This window comes from Lactuca virosa, chromosome 4, assembly GCF_052849685.1.
Source record: "Lactuca virosa cultivar CGN04683 chromosome 4, Lactuca_virosa_CGN04683_v6, whole genome shotgun sequence".
In the NCBI taxonomy this organism is placed as follows: domain Eukaryota; kingdom Viridiplantae; phylum Streptophyta; class Magnoliopsida; order Asterales; family Asteraceae; genus Lactuca; species Lactuca virosa.
This window is the reverse complement of record NC_136429.1, coordinates 513237101-513258149: the sequence shown is the minus strand read 5'-3', so window position 1 is coordinate 513258149 and position 21049 is coordinate 513237101. Positions and strand designations below refer to the sequence as shown.

Below are 21049 nucleotides of genomic sequence, written 5' to 3'. Positions count from 1 at the left end.
GACAGTGTTGAAGCTGCCAGTACGTTGAGTTTTTGGAAAGAATGGAATAGGATCTCTTCCAACCTAAACACTAAACATAGGCTGCATATGCTCACACTGGATGTGGAGTTTTGGTCGAGGTTACTTGCAGTTACTGACGTTGGGTGGTTAATTTCTTCGGTAACATTCGTTAAATATAAATTTTAACTACATTTTTAGACGATAATTTATATAAAAAACTGTAACATTTTTATCTTAAAATGTACAACATATTGCGATATGGAGTGTCTTGCTCATGGAAAGACGACCGGTGAACGCAAGGTGGACGATATTCCCTCAAGAACTTAATTTGCAAAACGGAAAATCATTTTTTCTTAGGAATATAGCAAATGGTGTCGGAGGCCATCCTAAATAAAAGGATGTGGATATGGTCAGTTAAGTTTATTAATTATTTATTTTATATAGGAACTGAATTAATGACTATTAAATTTGTTTTTGTTTGCAGGTTCTATTCCCCATAAACGTTCCTCATGCCCATTGGTTTTTGGCAGTGCTACATTTAGATATTTGGAAAGTACACATTTATGATTCAGCACGATGTATGAATTACTTCACAACGTACTTGACTGGTGGAGAATTCAAAAGTTTTGGGCATAGTATAATCGAAGAGCTAGATGTCATTGACTACTGGAAGGATTTCCCCGATGGACACAAAGACAACACAGTTGTGGAGTTTATTGATATTGTAGACGCGCCACAACAAGAATATATTACTAATATAGGGGATTGTGGAGTATTCGTATGCATGTATATGGAAATGATTGCTTCGGGGGTACCGGCGAAGAGTGATAAGCCATGTAGAGATGCGGGATTTCTCTACAGAAATAGGATGACAAATATTATTTGGGATACTAAATAACTTGATGTTTGGAAGTTTGTATACATTATTATGAAATACTTGTTTTTAGTAGTTTTGTTTAATATAAACAACTTTTGTATCATATATTTTTTGAAACATAATTCACGAACATATATTACGATACATTAAAAACAAAACAAACATTTGAAATAACATAATAACATTACAGAAAACATTACAAATAAAAGATGAACGACTAACAAACATTACATAGAACATTACGAATAAAAGAGTCGTCTACATGAAAAAGGTTTTATTTCTAACCAGATTCCGAACGTCCGTATACTCGAACTCAGTTTCATCAAACTGGCACAGGTAATATCCGTTCACGTATTCAAGAAGTTCTTCATCATCAGCATCAGAGCATCGCATTTTCTCATAATTGTAACATCGATTGTACCATGTGACTTTAGTATTTAAATCCATCCATTTACTAACAATATCGGGTTTTATTCGTTCTTGACATTTTCCTACATTATAGTTGAACAAAGCTACTAAGCGGGACCATTCATCACCAAGAAGGCAATTAAGGGGAGCCATTACCGGCAGACCCTCGTAAATGGTAATCCAACATCGTGTTAGTACCAACACCTCTGTTGTCGTCCATGGAGATGTACCATTTGTTGGAGCAGACGCATTAGACAGATTAGCTGCATCAGAAGACGTTGGTACATTGGATGCCATTTTGTGAAATGATCCCTTACCTCTAATTCGGACGTATAGATACGTGCTTTACTATATATAAAAAGATAGGTAACACGGACTAACAAGTCAGTAACGCGGACTGACGAATAGGTATGCGGACTGACAAGTCAGTAATGCGGACTGACGAATAGCTATGCGGACTGACAAGTCAGTAACGCGGACTGACGAATAGCTATGCGGACTGACAAGTCAGTAATGCGGACTGACGAATAGCTTTGTGGACACTCATGTCTATATAAAACGACAAAAAATTATGTATCACTTCATGTAATCTATTTTAGTTCATGTACTTTGTATGTTTTACAATGGGTTTAAACCCATGGACCGCTAACGAGTATTTGATTCTAACTCGTGCATATATTAATGTCTACGAGAACAGCAGTTTGGAGGATAGAATGTTTTGGGTCCTATTAACGAATACCTTCAACACTGACGCTGAAACCACCATAGAAAACCATCGCGGTACGCTTGATATAGCTGCAAAATGGTATGAATTGAAAACAGAAGTTGTGTTATTCAACGGTCTTTATAATAAGATTGAAGACGATCGTGTGAATGATACTGAGGAAGACATCTTGGAGGCAGCTAAAGAAGAATACAAATCCATTAGCAACGGACAGAGTTTCGAGTATGAAGCCCCTTGGAATCTTTTGAAAAATGTCTCGTTTTTTTAACTAGTACTGCGTTTTGTATTGTTCTTGTATTGCTTTATTTATATGTAATATGGTATTTATCCTTTATTTTTTGAAAAATAATTCACCAACAAATGTTATGAAACCATACATTCAAATAACATAATCTGACAAACAGGTTACGCGGACGGACAAATAAGTTACGCGTACTGACAAGTCATTTACGCGGACTGACAAGTAAGTTCTGCGGAATAATGTATACTAATTCCTTATAATTTGGACAAGCATTTTCATTTTTACAAGGTGTCGAAAGTTGTGAAAATGAGTTCAGTCAATCAGGTATTAAGAAAAAGTTTCTCCAGCCTACCGACTTTTTTCCATAATCTGCAAAGAACCAATCCTAACACCTTCACGTACATTACGAAAGATCAGTACAATCGTTTCCAAATTTGTTTCGTGGCATTGGGATGCGTGGTATGTAATCCCTTATAGTAAATAAATATTTACTTATTTCAAGTTGTTATATGCCTAATATTCTTATCTTGACTTACAGATTCGTATGTTTCTCACGTCTATGATACCAATCATATTCGTTGGTCAAGTACCTCTAATTGGGGCGTATGTAAGATCCATGTACATTGCAGTTGCTTTAGATGGAAATCATGAACCCCTTCTCATAGCGTTTGCTTTGGGAACCATAAAACGTGACAATTCATGGTTATGGTTCATGAGGAGGCTTAAAGAATGTTTAGGTGACAATACAGAAGTTGGTTTCATAAGCCATATGTCTGATTCCATAGACTTTGCAGTTCAAAGAGTCTACCCTGATTCATATCATGGGTATTGTTGTAAAAATATAGCCGAGAAAATACGCGCTTCCACCGGAAGCAATACAGTCGTAGAGCAGTTGTTCTGGAAGACTTGTAAAGCGTATAATTTGTCTCATTTTTATTCATGTTTGAACAACTTAAAAAATGAGGTTAATGGGAATGATCTTCATTGGCTTGACAATATTCCAATTGTAAAATGGGTACGGGCTTGTTTTCCAAGAGTACGTTTCAATGTTAAATTCATTGACATTCCCATTGTTGTCAATTGGTTAAGAACAAACATGCATGAGTTTCCAATAACAACAATCATTGAAATGGTCCATGACTCGATGCAAGCAGTGTATCTTCAACGTGCTACGTTTGGAGGTAATTATAAGCTATGACATCACTCAATTAGTCAAATGATATGTTATTATACGTTATGACATCATAATTTTTGTTTTTTGATTCAGTTCATTTCACAGGGGATTTTCATGGTCTTCTAACCCCTTATGCACTTAAGGTGATTCATAAAAGATTTATCCACTCGGATGGTTGTAGGATTATGCATATTGTTGGCGACAGATATGAAGTGAGTAAGTATTCAACAACCGAATCTGTCCAATTAGACCGTGGTATTTGTAGTTGCGGTAAATGGCAAAAATGCGGTATACCTTGTGAACATGCTATAGCTTCACTACAAAGACTTGAAATTGCAGAAATCCAGCAAATGGTAAATTTAAAGTTAAGTACCGCGGTGTATCGAAATGCTTATCAAACTGAGACGATCAATCCTATTCCAACCCTTAGGCATTGGGAAGTACCAGTTGAAAGTATTGTGGTCTTACCTCCACGACAATTCAATTGAACTGTATTGTATGGATCACAACGAGTATTAGTTTGTATTCAGTTCTATGTTAACCGTAGTTGTAATGGTCTGTTGGCATTCTTTAGTTTTTAATAAAAAATGTTTACCTTTAAATAAATAATAGTATTCCCATAATTGTAATGTACGGATGACAATGACTAGACAAACAGCTCTGCGGACTGACAAACATTATTGCGGACTGACAAAAAGCTCTGTGGACTGACAACAACTCTCTGCGGACTGGAAGGGACTATATATAGTCATGGATGGTCGTTGGATTTTTGGTATAGAGTTATAATTTTTTTTTAAATTTAAAATGAGTTCATCTTCAACTTTGTATATTTGCTCGTGCAACGAAGTTGATTGTTTCTATTGTGATCCGATCGACCCTTTTCTTGCCCCATCACCAAATTTAAGAGAGCCGTATATGTCTGAGGATACTTTGCAACAACTACAATGGGCTGAAGAACAACAAAAAAAAAAAAGATAAAGACTCATCTCGAGCTCTCACCGAACGTCGTGACCTCATTGCGGCGGAGTGCAAAGAGGTTGAGGAAAGGATGGCGATTACTAAAAAAAATCAAAGATCATGAGGAATGGATAAAAAAACTAAGAAGAATATCAAACTGTCTGAAAAATGGCTTGCTGACAAGGATGCAGAAATGATAGAACTTGGTAGCCAAAAGGACCGTATGGAAGATAAAATAAGAATTAGGGACGACTACATAACAATGGAAAAAGAAAAGTATCCTTTGCAATTCCCTTAAGTTAATTACTGTTGTTGTACGTTTACTATATGTTTCTGGTTTGTTGAATGTATTATCTTCGAGTATTAGTTATTATTCTACTAGTAATGATGCACTAATATAATCATAATATTACCCATCATCTTTAAAATAAACACACCATTTCAAAGTACACAAATTAATGTCCTCTAAAACAAAACATAATTAATTATAAATACAACATCAATCATTCAAATCAAACGTTGAACAATAGTCTTCTCTCTGCGTCCCACTCGTCCAACGCGTATCTTGTGTCCCGTGCGTCTCTAGCGTCTCCTGAGTCCCTTTAGTCCCTTTCCCTTTCCCTTTTGGGTTACTACCTGATGCCACACTACTTTTTGTAGCCTTTTTTTGTTTCTTTGGGACCAATGCCGGACAAGTTGCTGCATTATGTGTTGTACTATCACATCTACTACACCTTCTTACTATAGGTTCCTCACCTTGTGACGGGATACGATTTCTGTTTCTCGGTCTACCAGCTTGACGTGTATCCATTATCGGGGGTTTAACAACCATCATCTCAGCAGGAATCTCCCAATCACATGGTTCTGGAAGGCGGTAAACCGGCTCCTCATACGTACTTCGGTACGTTTCCATTTTGTAAGCATCTATAGCCGGATGTCCGAAGTTAGTTTTTTTCAAGTACTTCCAGACCATTATGACATGACCACAAGGCAACCCAGTTCCTTCCCAATATTTTCATGTACAAGTCTCTTGCCTCATATCAACTATGCCACCATGTTTGAAATCATGCACTTGATATATTGCATCTGAAACACCAGAAACGGACCATCCTGTCGTACGCTCTTCATTTTTACTAACTACTTTTTTAGCCCACTCGGTTAGCACTGTTGAACGTTTCCCTGTAAAGAAGATATATATAATTAACTTATTATTCGACCTAATTAAAGTCCAAATTAAATTCATACCTCATTCGATGCGACGCTTGTTACACCATTCCTGTGAAAGACAACGGAAGAACTCAAGAAGGGGTATTATAGGCATCTTCCTTGCATCTACAGATAAAGCATTCATGGACCCTGCACTGTTCGAGGTCATGTAATCGTACCGTTTCGACAACGAATATGCTCTAGTCCATTTAGCACGGGGAATTTCACTTAGATACACTGCTACTTGCGGCCTAGTAGAACTAAATCTATACCACAATTCTTCAAAAACATTTCTTTTGTAAGCTTTCACAAGCCTCCAAAACAACACTTTTGTTTTATCATTTTTCCCAAACCTGTGTACTATGTTTCCTAGTAGATGAAAAGCACACAAGCCATGATGAGCATATGGGAAAAAATTTTCAATACTAACCCGAATTGCATCGGCCCTATTAGTTACAAAAGTCAATTCTTGACAATCACCAACACATTCATACAACTTTTCAAGAAACCATGTCCCAGTAAGACCACTCTCTTTTTTGCATATTCCGTGCGCAAGGGGCAGTATCTGGTTGTTCCCATCCATAGCTACTGCATGCAATATGGTTCCCTTAAAATCACCCTTCAAATGGGCACCATCCATAATTATAACTCTATGACAAAAACGTTTGAACGCTCGTATCTACAATATATTAAAATGGAACACATAAACACTCTATAATTTGTTTAAAAAAATTATATATTAAATAACAACAAGTTTTTTGTATTTACCGTGCTCCCAATGGCATAAAAACAACACTCGAAACAATCTTCAGAATCTGTTTGAATATAGGCCACTGTACCGGGATTATGCCTCTTCAAATTGTGAAAATAAATAGGAAGTTTGGAAAAACATTCTTCAGAGGATCCCAACAACAGTTCCATAGCATATTGTTTTGCACGCCAAGCTTGTTTGTAATCTACATTGATTTCCAGCAAAGCATTCAAATCCCTTGATATTTCATTAGGCCTCCAAACCTTGGAACGAGTTTTTCCCATAATCTCATGCAATATAGTACCCATCATTTTTTATTAGCATGCTTATGATTAGGGTGTATCTGTAATGACGAACATGTGTGCACGTTGTTGAAAGTCCTGATTTCAAATTCATCGGTGGGATCAAGGCGTTTTGCATATAAACGCCAACTACAGTTCTCAATTTCACAATATACCTCATAACGATTTTTGTTAGAATGTTTGGTCTTAAACTGAAACTTTTCTCTGGTTGCTTTAAGACTCAAAGCAGATATTAGTTGTTGTTTGTTATCATATGTTTGACGAACAAACATATCATCATTTGGACCTAAACTGTGAAATGGTCCGGGTTCAACAATAGGATCAGGACAATCAGGTATGGGAGGCATACCGTAAAATATGTCTGAAGCTTTTTTCCCGTGTGTGAACTCATTTTCTGACCATCCTTCGTTTGACTCTTCACCGTCTGACAAAGTTTTGTCAGTCAGTCTTCCAAACTCATATAAATTTTTTTCTTCAACCGTATTCACTGCCACAGTTTCTTCTTCTGGACACTCTTCAACATTATCAGATACAACGTTTTCAACATTGTATGGTACAATCTTGTCAACCGCTTCTGTCTGTTCGACCAATCCCTGAAACACCTCTAAATACAAATGTACAATCTCCTTCGTTTCAGAAATTACATTTCTGAGTTGATGAACATCTGCTTCATCTAAAATATTCATAACATACCCATGAACCGGGTGTTGAAATGATAATGATATATTACTATTCAACACATTAGCCTTAATTTTGACCAAATCAAACAATATCCGACGATCAAAATTTGGTGGAAGCAGTAAACCTAAGTTGTTAAACTTTGGTCTAACGTAGGTGTTAATCCCATTACTTATCTGCCAAAAACCCCCCAGTACATAAAATAACAAAACTCATACTTTTTTTTTTAAAAATGAAATGAATAAGAACTGATCTATTTTGTAGAGATGATCGACCAAATTGACCTAAAAAAATGAAAAACATCACTTTATATAAAAAAACCGTCTAAAAACCGTTGCAACCACCACTTCCGCGGAGACATTAATCTCTCCGCGGAGCTCCTCGTCACCTTCTCCGTGGAGGAATTTATGAAGGTGAAAAAACTCGTTTCGCGGAGGTATTAATGTATCCGCAGAGGGCCTAAGCGGAACAATCTTTTACACATTAAAAAATCAGAATTTTAGCTGGTCCGCGGAGATGACGTCATTCCGCGGAGGGTCCTCCGCGGAATGTATGTCTATATCGGGAAAAACCTATTTTTATGACTAAATTTAGAAATTGACCCCCATTTTTTTGTTTATTTGCGATATTTTCCCAAGAAAAAAAGCATGAGGTACTTTTTAAATTAAAATCCAAAAGTTGGTTTCGTTAAGTGATATTAACCACCCTATTTTTAATACAATTTAAATAATTTGTTACTTATTTATGTTGTTTACTCAAGGCTTCAATTTGAAAATCATGGTGACTATCCCAAAAGGCCAAAACTTGATTTTTGAAATAAGTGGAAGGATGATTTAACGAAGAAGCCTCATGGGGAAACACAAATCCGACCCGATCCACGGAAGTCTCCCATGGTTTTCGCGCCTTCCATCCACGTGAATTCGCTTAAACCCTAATCTTCTTCCCTCCATCACCATTAACCCCCAAATTAATGATTGATCCGTCCTCCGTTGCGACATTCTAGGGTTTCACCGACGAATCTCAGTCGGCATCGAACTCACTTCACTCGGGATAATATAGATCTCAAGCAAACTCATCATTTTTAAAATCATCAGCTTCTGCTACTTAACACTCACAGTTATGATCATTAATAACCACCATGAAGTGCGCCGTACTCGATCTTCGTTTCTTTACTGGAAAACGCTTCCTCGTTCGTTTTTCTGGTGTTTCATGCGGCATTGTGTTTATAAATTGTCCAATGGACTTGCATCTTCTCATCAACTATCAACTGCTACTCATTACTCATTCTCCCTCAATTCAATTTGGCAGAGGCTCACTCTGCATTCTTTCTTTCGATTCTGTAAGTATCTCTGAATTCATAAGCAACTTAGTACATGATAATTTAACATCATCACTATTTTCTTGATTTGGATATTCTTTTTGGTTGATTGAGTCCGCATTGAGGTCGTTTGTTTGATTTGAATATTAAACAAACAAAAAAATGTAGTTATGAATAGTTCATCTGTTACTGAAAAACTTTTCGATCAAAATGATGTTTGATTTTACATGTCCTAAGCTGGTCTATTTCTTGAATTTTAAACCTTCTTCATCTATTGTATACCATAATGGTTGCCCCTAATCAATCCTTCAACAATACAGGTATCAAAATTCAGAAAGGACATACCCCAACAACATGAAACGGGCCAATTTCCTACCATTTTTTCTTGGACTTTTGGCTTGGGCATGTATCTCCTGTGTGAAGGCTGAAGACCCATATAGATTTTTTAATTGGGTAATTACATATGGACAGATTTCTCCTCTTGGTGTTCCACAAAGGGTAAATAAACCATTCACCACTTACTTTACTTCTTATGATACTTAATATAAATACCAACACTCTTAAAGTTTAACAACTTCTTGTACACTTCAATTACAGGGCATACTTATCAATGGCAAATTTCCAGGCCCAACCATTGAATGTGAAACTAATGACAATGTAGTTGTTAATGTCATTAATAAGCTTGATGAACCTTTTCTCATCACATGGTATGTTGTTTTTCCTTTCCTTTCCTTTCCTTTCCTTTTTCTTTTCTGAATAAAATCTGATACTAAGTTACTAACTATGGAATGGAACAACAGGAATGGAATCAAACAGAGAAAGGAATCATGGCAAGATGGAGTGCTTGGAACAAACTGTCCAATTCCACCAAAAACAAACTGGACATATCACATGCAAGTCAAAGATCAAATTGGAACCTTCTCCTACTTCCCTTCAACTGCAATGCATAGAGCTGTTGGTGGTTTTGGAGGATTCAATATTCAAGCAAGACCTGTGATTTTTGTCCCATATCTAAAACCTGTTGCAGAGTTCACTCTTCTTGTCAGTGACTGGTGGAAATCTGATCACAAGGTTTGTACTTATCCCATATCTTTAAATTTAGAAAGCTCTAAACTTTCTTGTGTATCTTTTAAAGAAAGTTACATAAACAGTTAACAACTCCTTTTTTTTTTTCAGACATTACAACAGAGACTTGACTCAGGGAAAGCTTTAACTAAGCCTGATGGTCTCCTCATTAATGGGAGTCCACGTGGCATTTCTTTCACTGGTAAAACAGGTATTGATCCCCTTGACTCCTTGACCTCTTTCATGAACTTGATTCTTTTTTTAATGTAGACTAAATCTTGATTTCTTGACTTTTTTTTTTATCAGGTCAAAGATACTTGTTTAGGGTGTCGAATCTGGCTTTGACAACTTCAATAAACTTTAGGATTCAAGGGCATGCAATGACATTAGTTGAAGTAGAAGGAGCTCATACATTACACGAATCATACGAATCGTTTGACCTTCATGTTGGTCAATCTGTTTCTTTCTTAGTCACTTTACATTCTCCTTCAAAAGATTATTTCATTGTTGCTTCTTCAAGATTCACAAAACCTGTTCTTACTGCAACTGGAATCCTCCATTATGATGGAACTAAATCCAAAGCTTCATTGCCATTACCTATTGGCCCTACCTACCAAGTTCACTGGTCAATGAAACAAGCCAGAACAGTCAGGTAAACAAACTTTTTCACTTTTCCAAATTTACCCTTTTGGGAACCGATATTTACTATTCAATATTCATTGCCATTGTATAGATGGAACTTGACAGCAAATGCAGCAAGGCCAAACCCTCAAGGTTCATTTCACTTTGGGACAATTCCAATAACAAGAACTGTTGTGTTAGCTAATTCTAAAGCTACTATTAATGGAAAGCTTCGATATGCTGTGAATAAAGTGTCCCATGTCAACCCAGCTACCCCATTGAAGCTTGCTGACTATTTCAACATTCCTGGTGTCTTTAAAGTCAACTCGGTCAAAGATAGACCCACTGCGGGACCCGCGATTCTTGCACCATCTGTTCTTGGTTTTGCCCTTCATGACTTTGTGGAAGTTGTCTTTCAAAATAACGAAAACTCGATTCAATCATGGCATCTTGATGGGCATGATTTTTGGAGTGTTGGGTAAGAATCTTTTTTTATTGGGTACCGATGAAAATTAAAAAAAATATATTTTTGTTTTTAAAGATTATCAAGAAATGAATTACTTATAATCAAGATTGGGAATCTTTAGGTTTGGTGGCGGCCAATGGAATTCGACAATGAGGAGTAGATTCTACAATTTGAACGACGCCACCACACGATACACAGTCCAGGTACCTGATTTACATTTCACATGAATCATGATGCTTTTGTGGTGAGACAGTGTGGGCCAGCTAAGGGGTTGTTGCCTGTTGGACAATATTGTGATGACTTTGTTGTTGGATTACTTGTCATGTACTTGATTTATATTCTGACAGTGTGGGCCATCTCAGGGGTTGTTGAACAGTATTGTGTTGACTTTTTTGGATTATTTATAGGTTTATCCAAAATCTTGGAGCTCGATATTGGTGTCGTTGGATAACAAAGGGATGTGGAATTTAAGATCGGCGAATTGGCCGAGGCAGTATTTGGGACAACAGTTGTATGCTCGAGTGTGGAATGATGAGAAGAGTCTTTTCACCGAATATGATGCGCCTGCAAACTTATTGCGATGTGGGAAGGCACGGAAGTAGAAAAAAAATATTTAGGGTTTTTATTGAAATGCAGCTTTCGTTGTTGTTGTTATTGTTGATGTTGTTGTTCTCCTTTTACGTGGTTACGAGGGTGTAACTTCCATGTAGGAGAATTAAAAATAATTATGTTTTCCTTCATTGTGTTCAAATTGTTTCTTGATACAAAATTTTAATATGAATGGATCCACTTGAGTTTCTAGAGTTTCCTGTTTCATTCCTCCCAATTTCATGTTTTACTTTTACTTTGAATGTTAGATTAAACTTCCTTTGATTAGTATTCCTCCAAAAATTGTATTATTTAAGTTCATTTTTAATTTATTAAAAGTTAACATGTTAATACAATTATGAAAATATATTTTAATAAAACAATTCAAAAAGTTGTGTACTTGAAATATGTTTTGAACCGTTTTTTGTTAGAATGTATTATTTGTGTATGTAGAGGTGGCAATGGGTCGACCTGGGTTGGGTTCGGGTTCAACCAATTTAATAATTGGGTTGAAATTTTCAATCCAATCCAATCTGTTTATTTAAATGAGTTGATATTTCCAACCCAACCCAACCCAACCTTTTAGATAAATGGGTTGTCATCGGGTTGACTTGTTTATGTAATTTCTGACGCAACCTATTAAATAAATGGGTTAAACTTGGGTTAACCCATTGAAAATCAATTATATAAATTATATAATTAAATATTATGCCACTTAAATTATAAAACGTAAATAAAACTTCATAATTATGACAAAAACATAATTCTAATTCATAAATACAAATAAATTGTTCAAATAACATTAAAAATGTTTAGTTTTACAATGATTTTGGAGAGTGACCAGTATTATCGGCGCTAAAAAAATGATGAAAATTAGGATTGAATTTTATTAAACATAGATAATAATAATGCAACATTATAATTTACAAATTAATACTTTGATTAATACATGATAATATTTAAATAATATTAAATTAAATATATATATTAAAGTTAAATGAGTTGCCGGGTTCAAAACGGGTTGTTAATTTTTATCCAACCCAACCTATTTAATCAAATGGGTAAGACGGGTTGACCCATTTAAGTTAAATGGTTTGAAAATCTCAACCCAACCCGCTAATTTTGGGTTGGGTTCGGGTTGAGTTGGCGGGTTGGATCGATTTTTGCCAGCTCTATGTGTATGTATTTAGCCTAGTCTATTATTGTGTAGCATATAGTATTTTTCAGACATTGCTTTGTATATATCGGTTTGCTTTGTATATAGTATTTTTCAGACATTGCTTTGTATATACTGTGCTCATAATCGTTTTGCCGTGATTCAATGGAATATATCGGTTAACATGGTATCACAGTGAATTGATTCCTTTCCATCTATCTTCTCCTAAAATCTCATTTTCCTTTCTCTCTTATGTCTACTCTCATTCTCTCTCTTCTTTTAGCCAGCGCCGCCTTCGTAACCATACCATGGCCATGGCCAGTTACGATACTATTCGACTACCACATAAAGCTTATGCCAATACAAATATTAAGTTGCATTTTCCCTTTCTTCTAGACCTCCGACAATAATTATGATGCATGGAAGGGTTACGACATTGTGGAACAAGAACTACGATGACCAAATCCTAAAGAGTTTTTGTATTTTTCTCTAGTTTGAATGGCCATGTGTATAAATGCTATAGTTCATTGGTATTTTTTTGTACTAAACAAAGTTGATCGTGATTTTTTTTTTTTTTGTAAAATTTGAAACTTTGTTACATTCCTAAGTCATTTTCCTGCAAATAAACTGTCAACTGAAGTATTAACCTAGTGTAACCGATGATGGGAATGTGTTATTTTTAACAAAATGATAACTTTAAGAGCCATATGTGTACAAATACTACACTTTGTTGGTACTTTTTGTAGTAAGCAAAGTTGATAGTGTTTTTTGTACAAATTTTAAACCTTTGTTATCTTCCTAAGTTATTTTTCTGCAATTCTTTTTGCCAACCCAACTATTAGCCCATTGTGCTCCACGAAAATGTGTTTTTTTGAACTAAATGATAACTTTACCACTCATGCACACAAAAACTCTATTTTATTGGTATTTTTTATATTAAGGGAATCTCTAACTCATCATCAAATCCTATATTTTCCACTATTTTGGTTTAAGTTTTCTCAAACCCATCACAAAATCCTATTTTTACATAATTTTGATGTAAACTCTTCTCGGACTCATCACATGTTTACATCACAAAATCCTATTTTTACATTGTTTTGATGTAAATGAATGATATAATACCAAATTTGGTGTTATACTATTCATTTGCATCAAAATGGTGTTTAAGTTTCATATGTCCATTTTCATCCGTCAAATAACATGTTTATTCATTTCAATTTTCTTAAATATGAATAATATGTTTTAAATGTAACAATTATTAATTATAATATGACATATTATATTAAATTGATATTAATAAAGATAAATATAAAACTTAATCTTTATTTTTAAATTTATTTTAAAAATTGTACCCTAAATTTTCAAAACACGACAAATATTTTATAAAAACATAAAATTAATAATATACAAATATTTTATTTGGTTGTAGTTTGTAATAAAATATTTTATAGTTTTTATAACACAAAAGAATGCAAATAAATATACAAAAATCTAAATTGAAGCGTGATTTTGAGAATCTATATAAAACTAGAAAAAGAAAATACAATAAAATATAATTTTTATTGTAAAAACAAGGTTATAAAATATTGTTAGCATTTTTTTAAAGGGATAATGACTTAAAATGGTAATATACTTTTCGATTTGTACACATATGGTCACTGAGTTTTTTTTCATCCACATTTGCCTATTTAATTGTACACATTCGGTCCTTATGACCGACTACTTTAGGTAAACCGGAAAAAAAATGACTTAATAGGGTAATATATTTTTCACTTTGTCAACATTTAGTCATTAATATATTTTTTCACATTTAGTCCTTAATATTTTTTTGTTGCAAAATAAATCATTGTTGTTTTTGTACACATTCAATACTAATTACCAGTTTATTTAGGTTTTTCTCACGTCATCCTATGCAGGACAATCATTAATGAGGTATTCGGGGTTGTTCATGCTTATGGCCACCATATCCTCAACTATTTGGTTGCTTAGGTCTTGCGTTTCACTTAGGTCTTGTGTTATGAACATCATAACTTCTTCATACGATCTCAGATTTTAACGATCTTTATATCCATGCGTTTGTATTTGTTGTGTTGACGTCGTAACTTCTTCATTTGGATTATTCCCGTTAAAAGGTAATATATTTTTTACTTATGATCCTTATATACATGCATTCTTTATGAATATATGTATGAACGTTTCTTTTTATAAAATCGTAATTAAAAATATATTACTATTTAACGGGAGTAATCTAAGCTGCTTTGTTGCTTAGGTCTTGTGTTCTGAACGTAATAACTTCTTCATACGATCTCATATTTTAACGATCTTCATATCCATGTGTTCATATTTAAGGCTACTACAATTTTGTTTAAGATTACTCCCGTTAAAAAGCTATATATTTTTACTTATGATCTTTATATACATGCATTCTTTATGAATGTATGTATGAACGTTTTTTTATAAAACTATTAATAAAAATATATTACTTTTTAATGCGAGTAATCTAAACGAAAATTATAGTAGACTCAAATACGAACATGTAACACCCAGAATCAGAAAGACCAAGAAAAGAAAGGAAAGGCTCTAAGTCAAGAATCAACTCGTCGAGTCCAGGGAGGAACTCGATGAGTCGGAGCGGGATCCGGGGCATAGAGTAAGTGACCGACTCGGCAAGTCGGCTAGTGGACTCGGCGAGTCTGGTCTGGGCGAGAAAAACCCTAATCCCGGGGGATGTGCCCTATTTAAAGAACATTACATCCCTTCCCCAGCCTCTTTACTCCCCTTTTGAGATCCAGAAACCCTAAATCGTGAGTGAGAGCCCTTGGAAGCAATTTAGAGCCTAGATAAGTGATTTTGGTGGAAAAGGGGGCTTGAAGATCAAGAGGCTTGCTGCAAAGGAATGTTGTAGATCCGGGATCTACTTCAGTTGGAGCATATATTGGAGGTAATAAGCTGTTGCTTTGGCTTTATTGCAAATAAATATATCTTATGTTTGAGATTTGGGGCATTTTGGGCATGATTGAGATCTATGTCGAGTTAGAGGCCTAGATCTGAGGTTGCTACCTCAGATCTAGACTTGTGATGGTCCAGAAGGTCATAAAGTCATGTCAATAAGTTGTTGGTGAAGCCCCTTTGTCTTAAACCCTAGCCCTAGAGTGTTTTGGGCCTTTAGCTCCTTGGTTTCACGTAAAGTTTGCAACTTTACGTGGGGGATAGACTGTAGAAGAGTGGATCTATGGATTGGAGCCCCTGCATGTCCCGAAAAGCTACTGTATGGATTGAGAACTGGAGAGACTCGGCGAGTCACATGGGTGTACTCGACGAGTTGTATGAATATATGCATGGGCTCGGCGAGTTGGAAGAACAACTCGGCGAGTCTGTTGAAGATTGCCTAGGACTCGGCGAGTCTGTTCTTGGACTCGACGAGTCAGGTCGCAGAACCCAACCTCTTCTGGTTAAGACGCAGATTAGTGAGTTGAGTGGTGACTCAGTGAGTTGGACAGGATGGGACTCAGAGATCGTTGAACTCGACGAGTCCTGGGGTGACTCGGCGAGTTGGGTCGTATTTTGAGAAGCTTCTGAGTTTAAGGACTCGGCGAGTCTTCGGGTTGACTCGGCGAGTCGAGTCAACTGGAAGGTTGACTTTGACCAGGACTTTGACTTTAACCAGAGTTGACTTAGTTTGACTTCTAGAGTCCAGTTTGGAACTAAGTGTCTTATTGATATTAGTAGCTCGGGGAGCTAGTGGAGCAGCGGTTCCGAAAGTGGTCGGGCAGCAGCCAGAGGGTTATCAACAAAGTTCAGCAGTGCGAGGTGAGTCTCCTCACTATTTGTATGGGTCTACGGCCACAATGCCGACCCATTTAGTTTATGTATGGTAGGAAGACCCGGGGGTTAGCCCTAGGAATTATGCATGAAAGACCAGGAGGAGGCTCCTGGCACACAGTATGTTATTATGAATGGTAGGAAGACCCGGGGGTTAGCCCTAGGCATTATGCATGAAAGACCAGGAGGAGGCTCCTGGCACACAGTACGTTATTATGTATGATAGGAAGACCCGGGGGTTAGCCCTAGGCAATATGTATGAAAGACCAGGAGGTGGCTCCTGGCGCACTGTATGCTATTATGAATAAAAGACCAGGAGGTGGCTCCTGGCACACTGTATGCTGAGTAGCCTAGTAGAGTAGTATGTATAGTTGACTTTGTGATGTTTGCATGGAAGACCAGGGGGTGGCCTTTGGCACTTGTCTGTAAGACCCAGGGAGTGGCCCCAGACTTGACAAGAAAGACCACGTGCGGCCCGTGGCAATACAGCAAGACTATGTTTGGCACATAACACTTTACTTGATTATGAATGTTTATGATATATATTATTATGTGATAGTGGTAGGGGTGAAATAGTCCCCGGTTACCGGTTGAAAGATACCGATGGCAGTTAGCGGTTGAAAGATACCGATGTATTATGTGGTATGTGGTATGATGGGGGAACTCACTAAGCTTCGTGCTTACGGTTTTCAGTTTTGGTTTCAGGTACTTTGTTTTCAAGGAAAGGAGCCGGCCCGATCGCAGCGCATCACACTATGTTTTCCGCACATGAGGTCTTTGGGATCACACTCTGATATGGTTTTATGATAATATGTTTTGATTACTGACACTTTGGCTTGACACGATATATTATTATGAATGTTTTTATACTGATGGTTTTATGTAATAACTTATTTAAAAATGAAATTTTTGGCCTTGAATTTTGGGATGTTACAGAACACGTGGATATAAAGATCGTTAAAATCTGAGATCGTATGGAGAAGCTACGACGTTCAAAACATAAGACCTAAACACCAAACAATTGAGGCCGCAGTGGCCATAAGCATGAACAACCCCAAACACCTCATTAATGATTTTCCTATGTAGTGTGCCGTGAGAAAAAGCCTAAAGATACCGTTCATAAGTACTGAATGTGTACAAAACAACAAGGACATAGTTTGCAATAAAAAAATATTAAGGACTAAATGTGCAAAAGAATATTAAGGACTAAATGTGCAAAAGAATATTAAGGACTAAATGTGTACAAAGTGCAAAATATATTACCCTATTAAGACATTCTTTCCGGCTTACCTGGAGTAGCCGATCATAAGGACCAAATTTGTACAGTTAAACAAGTTCAAGGGGCAAATGTGGACGAAAAAAAACTTAGTGACCAAATGTGTAAAAATCAAAAATTATATTACCCTTTTAAGTCATTATCCTTTTTAAATCATATTTAAAGCTTTACTTTTTTTTACATCATTTTCCTCGTATTTAATTATGCACTCTAACCATAATTAATATGTAGTTATTCATCCTCATTTTTTTTGACAATGACAAAATAATATTGACAACTTTAGAAAGTCATCGAAACGTCGTAGTTTTGAAAATTTAAAACCCAAATTTACAACAAAAAATATAGTACATCAAATCAACCATCCTTGCTACTAGATCCTAGCCACCATCTCCGTACGTCCTCTGCGCCTCTTTGGCATTAGTGAGTGACTGAACTGTCACCGTCGACATCTTCTCCGACAAAAAAGGCATCAACTCGCCTCGTAGCATCCGTCCCGCTTCCTTCATCGTCGGCCTCCTCCACAAATCCGGTTGCACACACATCAAACCAGTCATCAACATCGTCTCCTTACCCACCTTCTCAAATCCCTTTTCCCACAAATCCCAAATCTACTTCTTTAACAAACCGCTGCCCTCCTTCACAACCCACTGCCCTGTCGCCACCTCCAACACCACCTCCCCAAAACTGTAAACATCCGTTTTCACCTCCAACACCACCACCCCAAAACTGTAAACATCCGTTTTCATCGTCAGAATACCAGAAAATAGATATTCCGATGCCAGACATCCCATCCTACAAGTAGGAAATGCATAATCAATGTGCTGGTGAACCTCTGCTAATCCAAAATCACCTAATTTGGGGTTAAAATCGGCATCTAACATTATATTACAACTTGCCACATATCCATGAATCATCTTCCTCTCGCATTCTTCATGTAAGTATTACAAGTGCTGAAGAAATCTATAATAGTATATTCAATCATTCCTTGAAGGTTAATGTCCGACTCCAACTGAATTTGGTTCGCCGGAGAAGAACCTGTTCGAGAGATCCACTGGGCATGTATTCGTTAGCATCATAGTTATAGTAGCATCCTTAAAGCTTCATTAAGTTCTTGTGGCGAACATGCCCCACCATTGTTGCGAGCTTCTGTAAGGTCACACCTTATGATCTGATGAGTCAAACACAGGACACATTGATCTGTCTGCATCAATATCTACACATTGACAGCGTCAACATATCAAATCTATCAGCGCCAGTTTATAGTTCAGTTATCCGATTGTAATCTTTTGTATATTAGATAATGATATAGATAAGTATAGAATAGATCACAGATCTGATATCTTTGTGATAAGATCGGTTCTTAGTATAGATTAGACGCAATCCCTTCAATCAAGGGATATACATGTATAGATTAGTATATATACAACATTAGGGAAAACCCTAATGTTGTGATCATGGCTTTGTGTCAATCGTCTTTGTGACAAACCCATCTTCTTGGTGAAGACAAAACTCTTTCTTGGTGAAAGAACAATTTGGAGAACTTCTGTGTTATTTATAATTTTTTTATTATTTTGCATAGATTAGTTTTATGTTTGTTATTCATACTTGAAGTGTATCCGATCGATACAAACCTTCAGTTGGTATCAGAGCAGGTTTTGATACACTCAAGTAATCATGTCGTCTTAAAGCAATTCTAAATCCTTTGGTCTCAACAAAATTCCTCCCTTCGATGAACACAACTTCGCCATGTGGAATACCAAGGCCATGGTGGTTCTTGAAACCATGGACTATGAGATGCGCAAAATCATTGAAAAAGGTCCTCATGTTCCCATGTATCAACCTATGACCAACAATGCTCCGGTTGGTCCCTTGAAGCAAAAACCGGAGACCAACTATGACGACGATTACAAGAGGCTGATAAATCTTGATGTTAAAGCCAGAGCTACGATAGGAAACTCTGTTCCCTATCACGTGTACCATGTTGTGCAGAATTATGACTCGGCCCAAGAGATGATGAAAACGCTGACTGTGGCCTACGAAGGTAATGTGGAAGTCCACGCCACAACCATCAATAATCTAAATCGAAGATATGAGCACTTCTTTGCTAAAAAAGGTGAGTCTTTAACCCAAACCTTTATTAGGTTTAACAGTTTGGTTAATGATATGCACAGGCTGGGAATCGTCAAGCATTCCTCTCAGTTGGTTTTAAAGTTTCTGGACTCTCTCAGAAAAAGATGGGAACATCATGTTGATGTCCTCAAGAATGGTGAAAAGATCAATGACATGGATCTAAATTCCTTGTTTGGTAACTTACAAAACTACGAAGAGACCAAAGCTCTTTGAGAAGAAATCATGAAAGACTCCAGCAAGGAGAAGTCTGTTGCCCTGGTGTCTCGAAGTGAAGAAAGAAAACACATTAGAAACTCAGATAAATAAGATCAAGGTGAAGAGAGTGATGAAGATCTCACCGATAAGCTTGTTGCCAGCGCTTCACTTATTGTCAAGCGCTACGAAGAAAACAGAGAAAACATGGTTAGAAGAGCTCAGTTCAAGGGAAACAGTTAAGTAAGGAGATCCACTTCCGAGAAGAGAAACTCAGGTAATTGCTTTAATTGTTGTAGCCTTGACCATTTTGCTAGGTATTGCAAGGAGAAGAAAGAAGCCTAGAGCCCTGAGAACTATGAAGTATTGTACAAAAAGCTGGTAGCTCACATGAAGAAGGAAAACATATCTGCCTAAAGCCTTCATTGCAAAAGAAGAGGATCTTGAAGAATGGGTAGAAGAAGAGGAGACTTATGAAGATGAGGGGTTGAATGTCAAGGGTCTTATGGCTGTTATAAATGATTCCCCTGATGGTATATGTGACGCTGATAGTTCTCACGCTGACACCAGATCAAGTACAAATCTAGGACAAACTTGGTACCTAGACAGTAAAAGCTCTAGACACTTGACCGGTTACAAGTCCCTCTTAACAAATTTTGCAGAGAAGGATGGTCCGATGGTAACCTTTGGTGACAATAGTGGAAGAGCTATAACAGGTGTTGGAACTTTTGAATGCATAACGATTAAGCTGAAGGATGTGTTTTATGTAGAGGGTCTGAAAGGCAACTTGATCTCCATCAGTCAACTTTGTGACGATGGTTACAAAGTTCTTTTCAACCGTCATGAGGGAAAAGTGTTTGATTCTGGAAACAAAGTCGTACTTACTGCACTAAAGGACAACGACATTTATATGGTTTGATGATTATTGGTATAGACATTGATACTTTCTTTTTGCTTCTTGCTTTTCTACTCTTAAATTTTTGAACATAAGTTGCTACACTTTTAATTTATTTTTGGTTTGTTTGCATTAAAAATTTCTTTTATTCTCTACCAAAGAAGTATACATTCTACATACACTTTTTGCTATTGACATTGCC

General features: G+C 36.5%; 4 protein-coding genes across 4 annotated transcripts; 3 read left to right on the top strand and 1 right to left on the bottom strand.

Annotated features, from left to right (window-relative positions):
- Positions 1-2866: 2866 nt before the first annotated feature.
- Positions 2867-3912, top strand: LOC145107058 (uncharacterized). Its single transcript, XM_079043937.1, has 2 exons — positions 2867-3431; positions 3518-3912. The coding sequence occupies exons 1-2, from the start codon at positions 2867-2869 to the stop codon at positions 3910-3912; spliced, it is 960 nt and encodes a 319-aa protein (XP_078900063.1).
- A 1715-nt stretch (positions 3913-5627) lies between these two features.
- Positions 5628-6649, bottom strand: LOC145107057 (uncharacterized). The gene is made up of 2 exons (XM_079043936.1): positions 6356-6649; positions 5628-6266 (listed from the first exon to the last, which is right to left on the bottom strand). The coding sequence occupies exons 1-2, from the start codon at positions 6647-6649 to the stop codon at positions 5628-5630; spliced, it is 933 nt and encodes a 310-aa protein (XP_078900062.1).
- A 1908-nt stretch (positions 6650-8557) lies between these two features.
- On the top strand, positions 8558-11591 carry LOC145109404 (L-ascorbate oxidase homolog). Its single transcript, XM_079046549.1, has 9 exons — positions 8558-8657; positions 8957-9134; positions 9234-9343; positions 9437-9707; positions 9813-9912; positions 10008-10353; positions 10435-10800; positions 10910-10991; positions 11196-11591. Exons 2-9 carry the CDS (start codon positions 8991-8993, stop codon positions 11388-11390), a joined length of 1614 nt encoding a protein of 537 aa, XP_078902675.1. The 5' UTR covers positions 8558-8657; positions 8957-8990; the 3' UTR covers positions 11391-11591.
- Positions 11592-19376: 7785 nt separating this feature from the next.
- On the top strand, positions 19377-19973 carry LOC145107056 (uncharacterized). The gene has a single exon (XM_079043935.1). It carries the CDS (start codon positions 19377-19379, stop codon positions 19971-19973), a length of 597 nt encoding a protein of 198 aa, XP_078900061.1.
- Positions 19974-21049: the final 1076 nt, after the last annotated feature.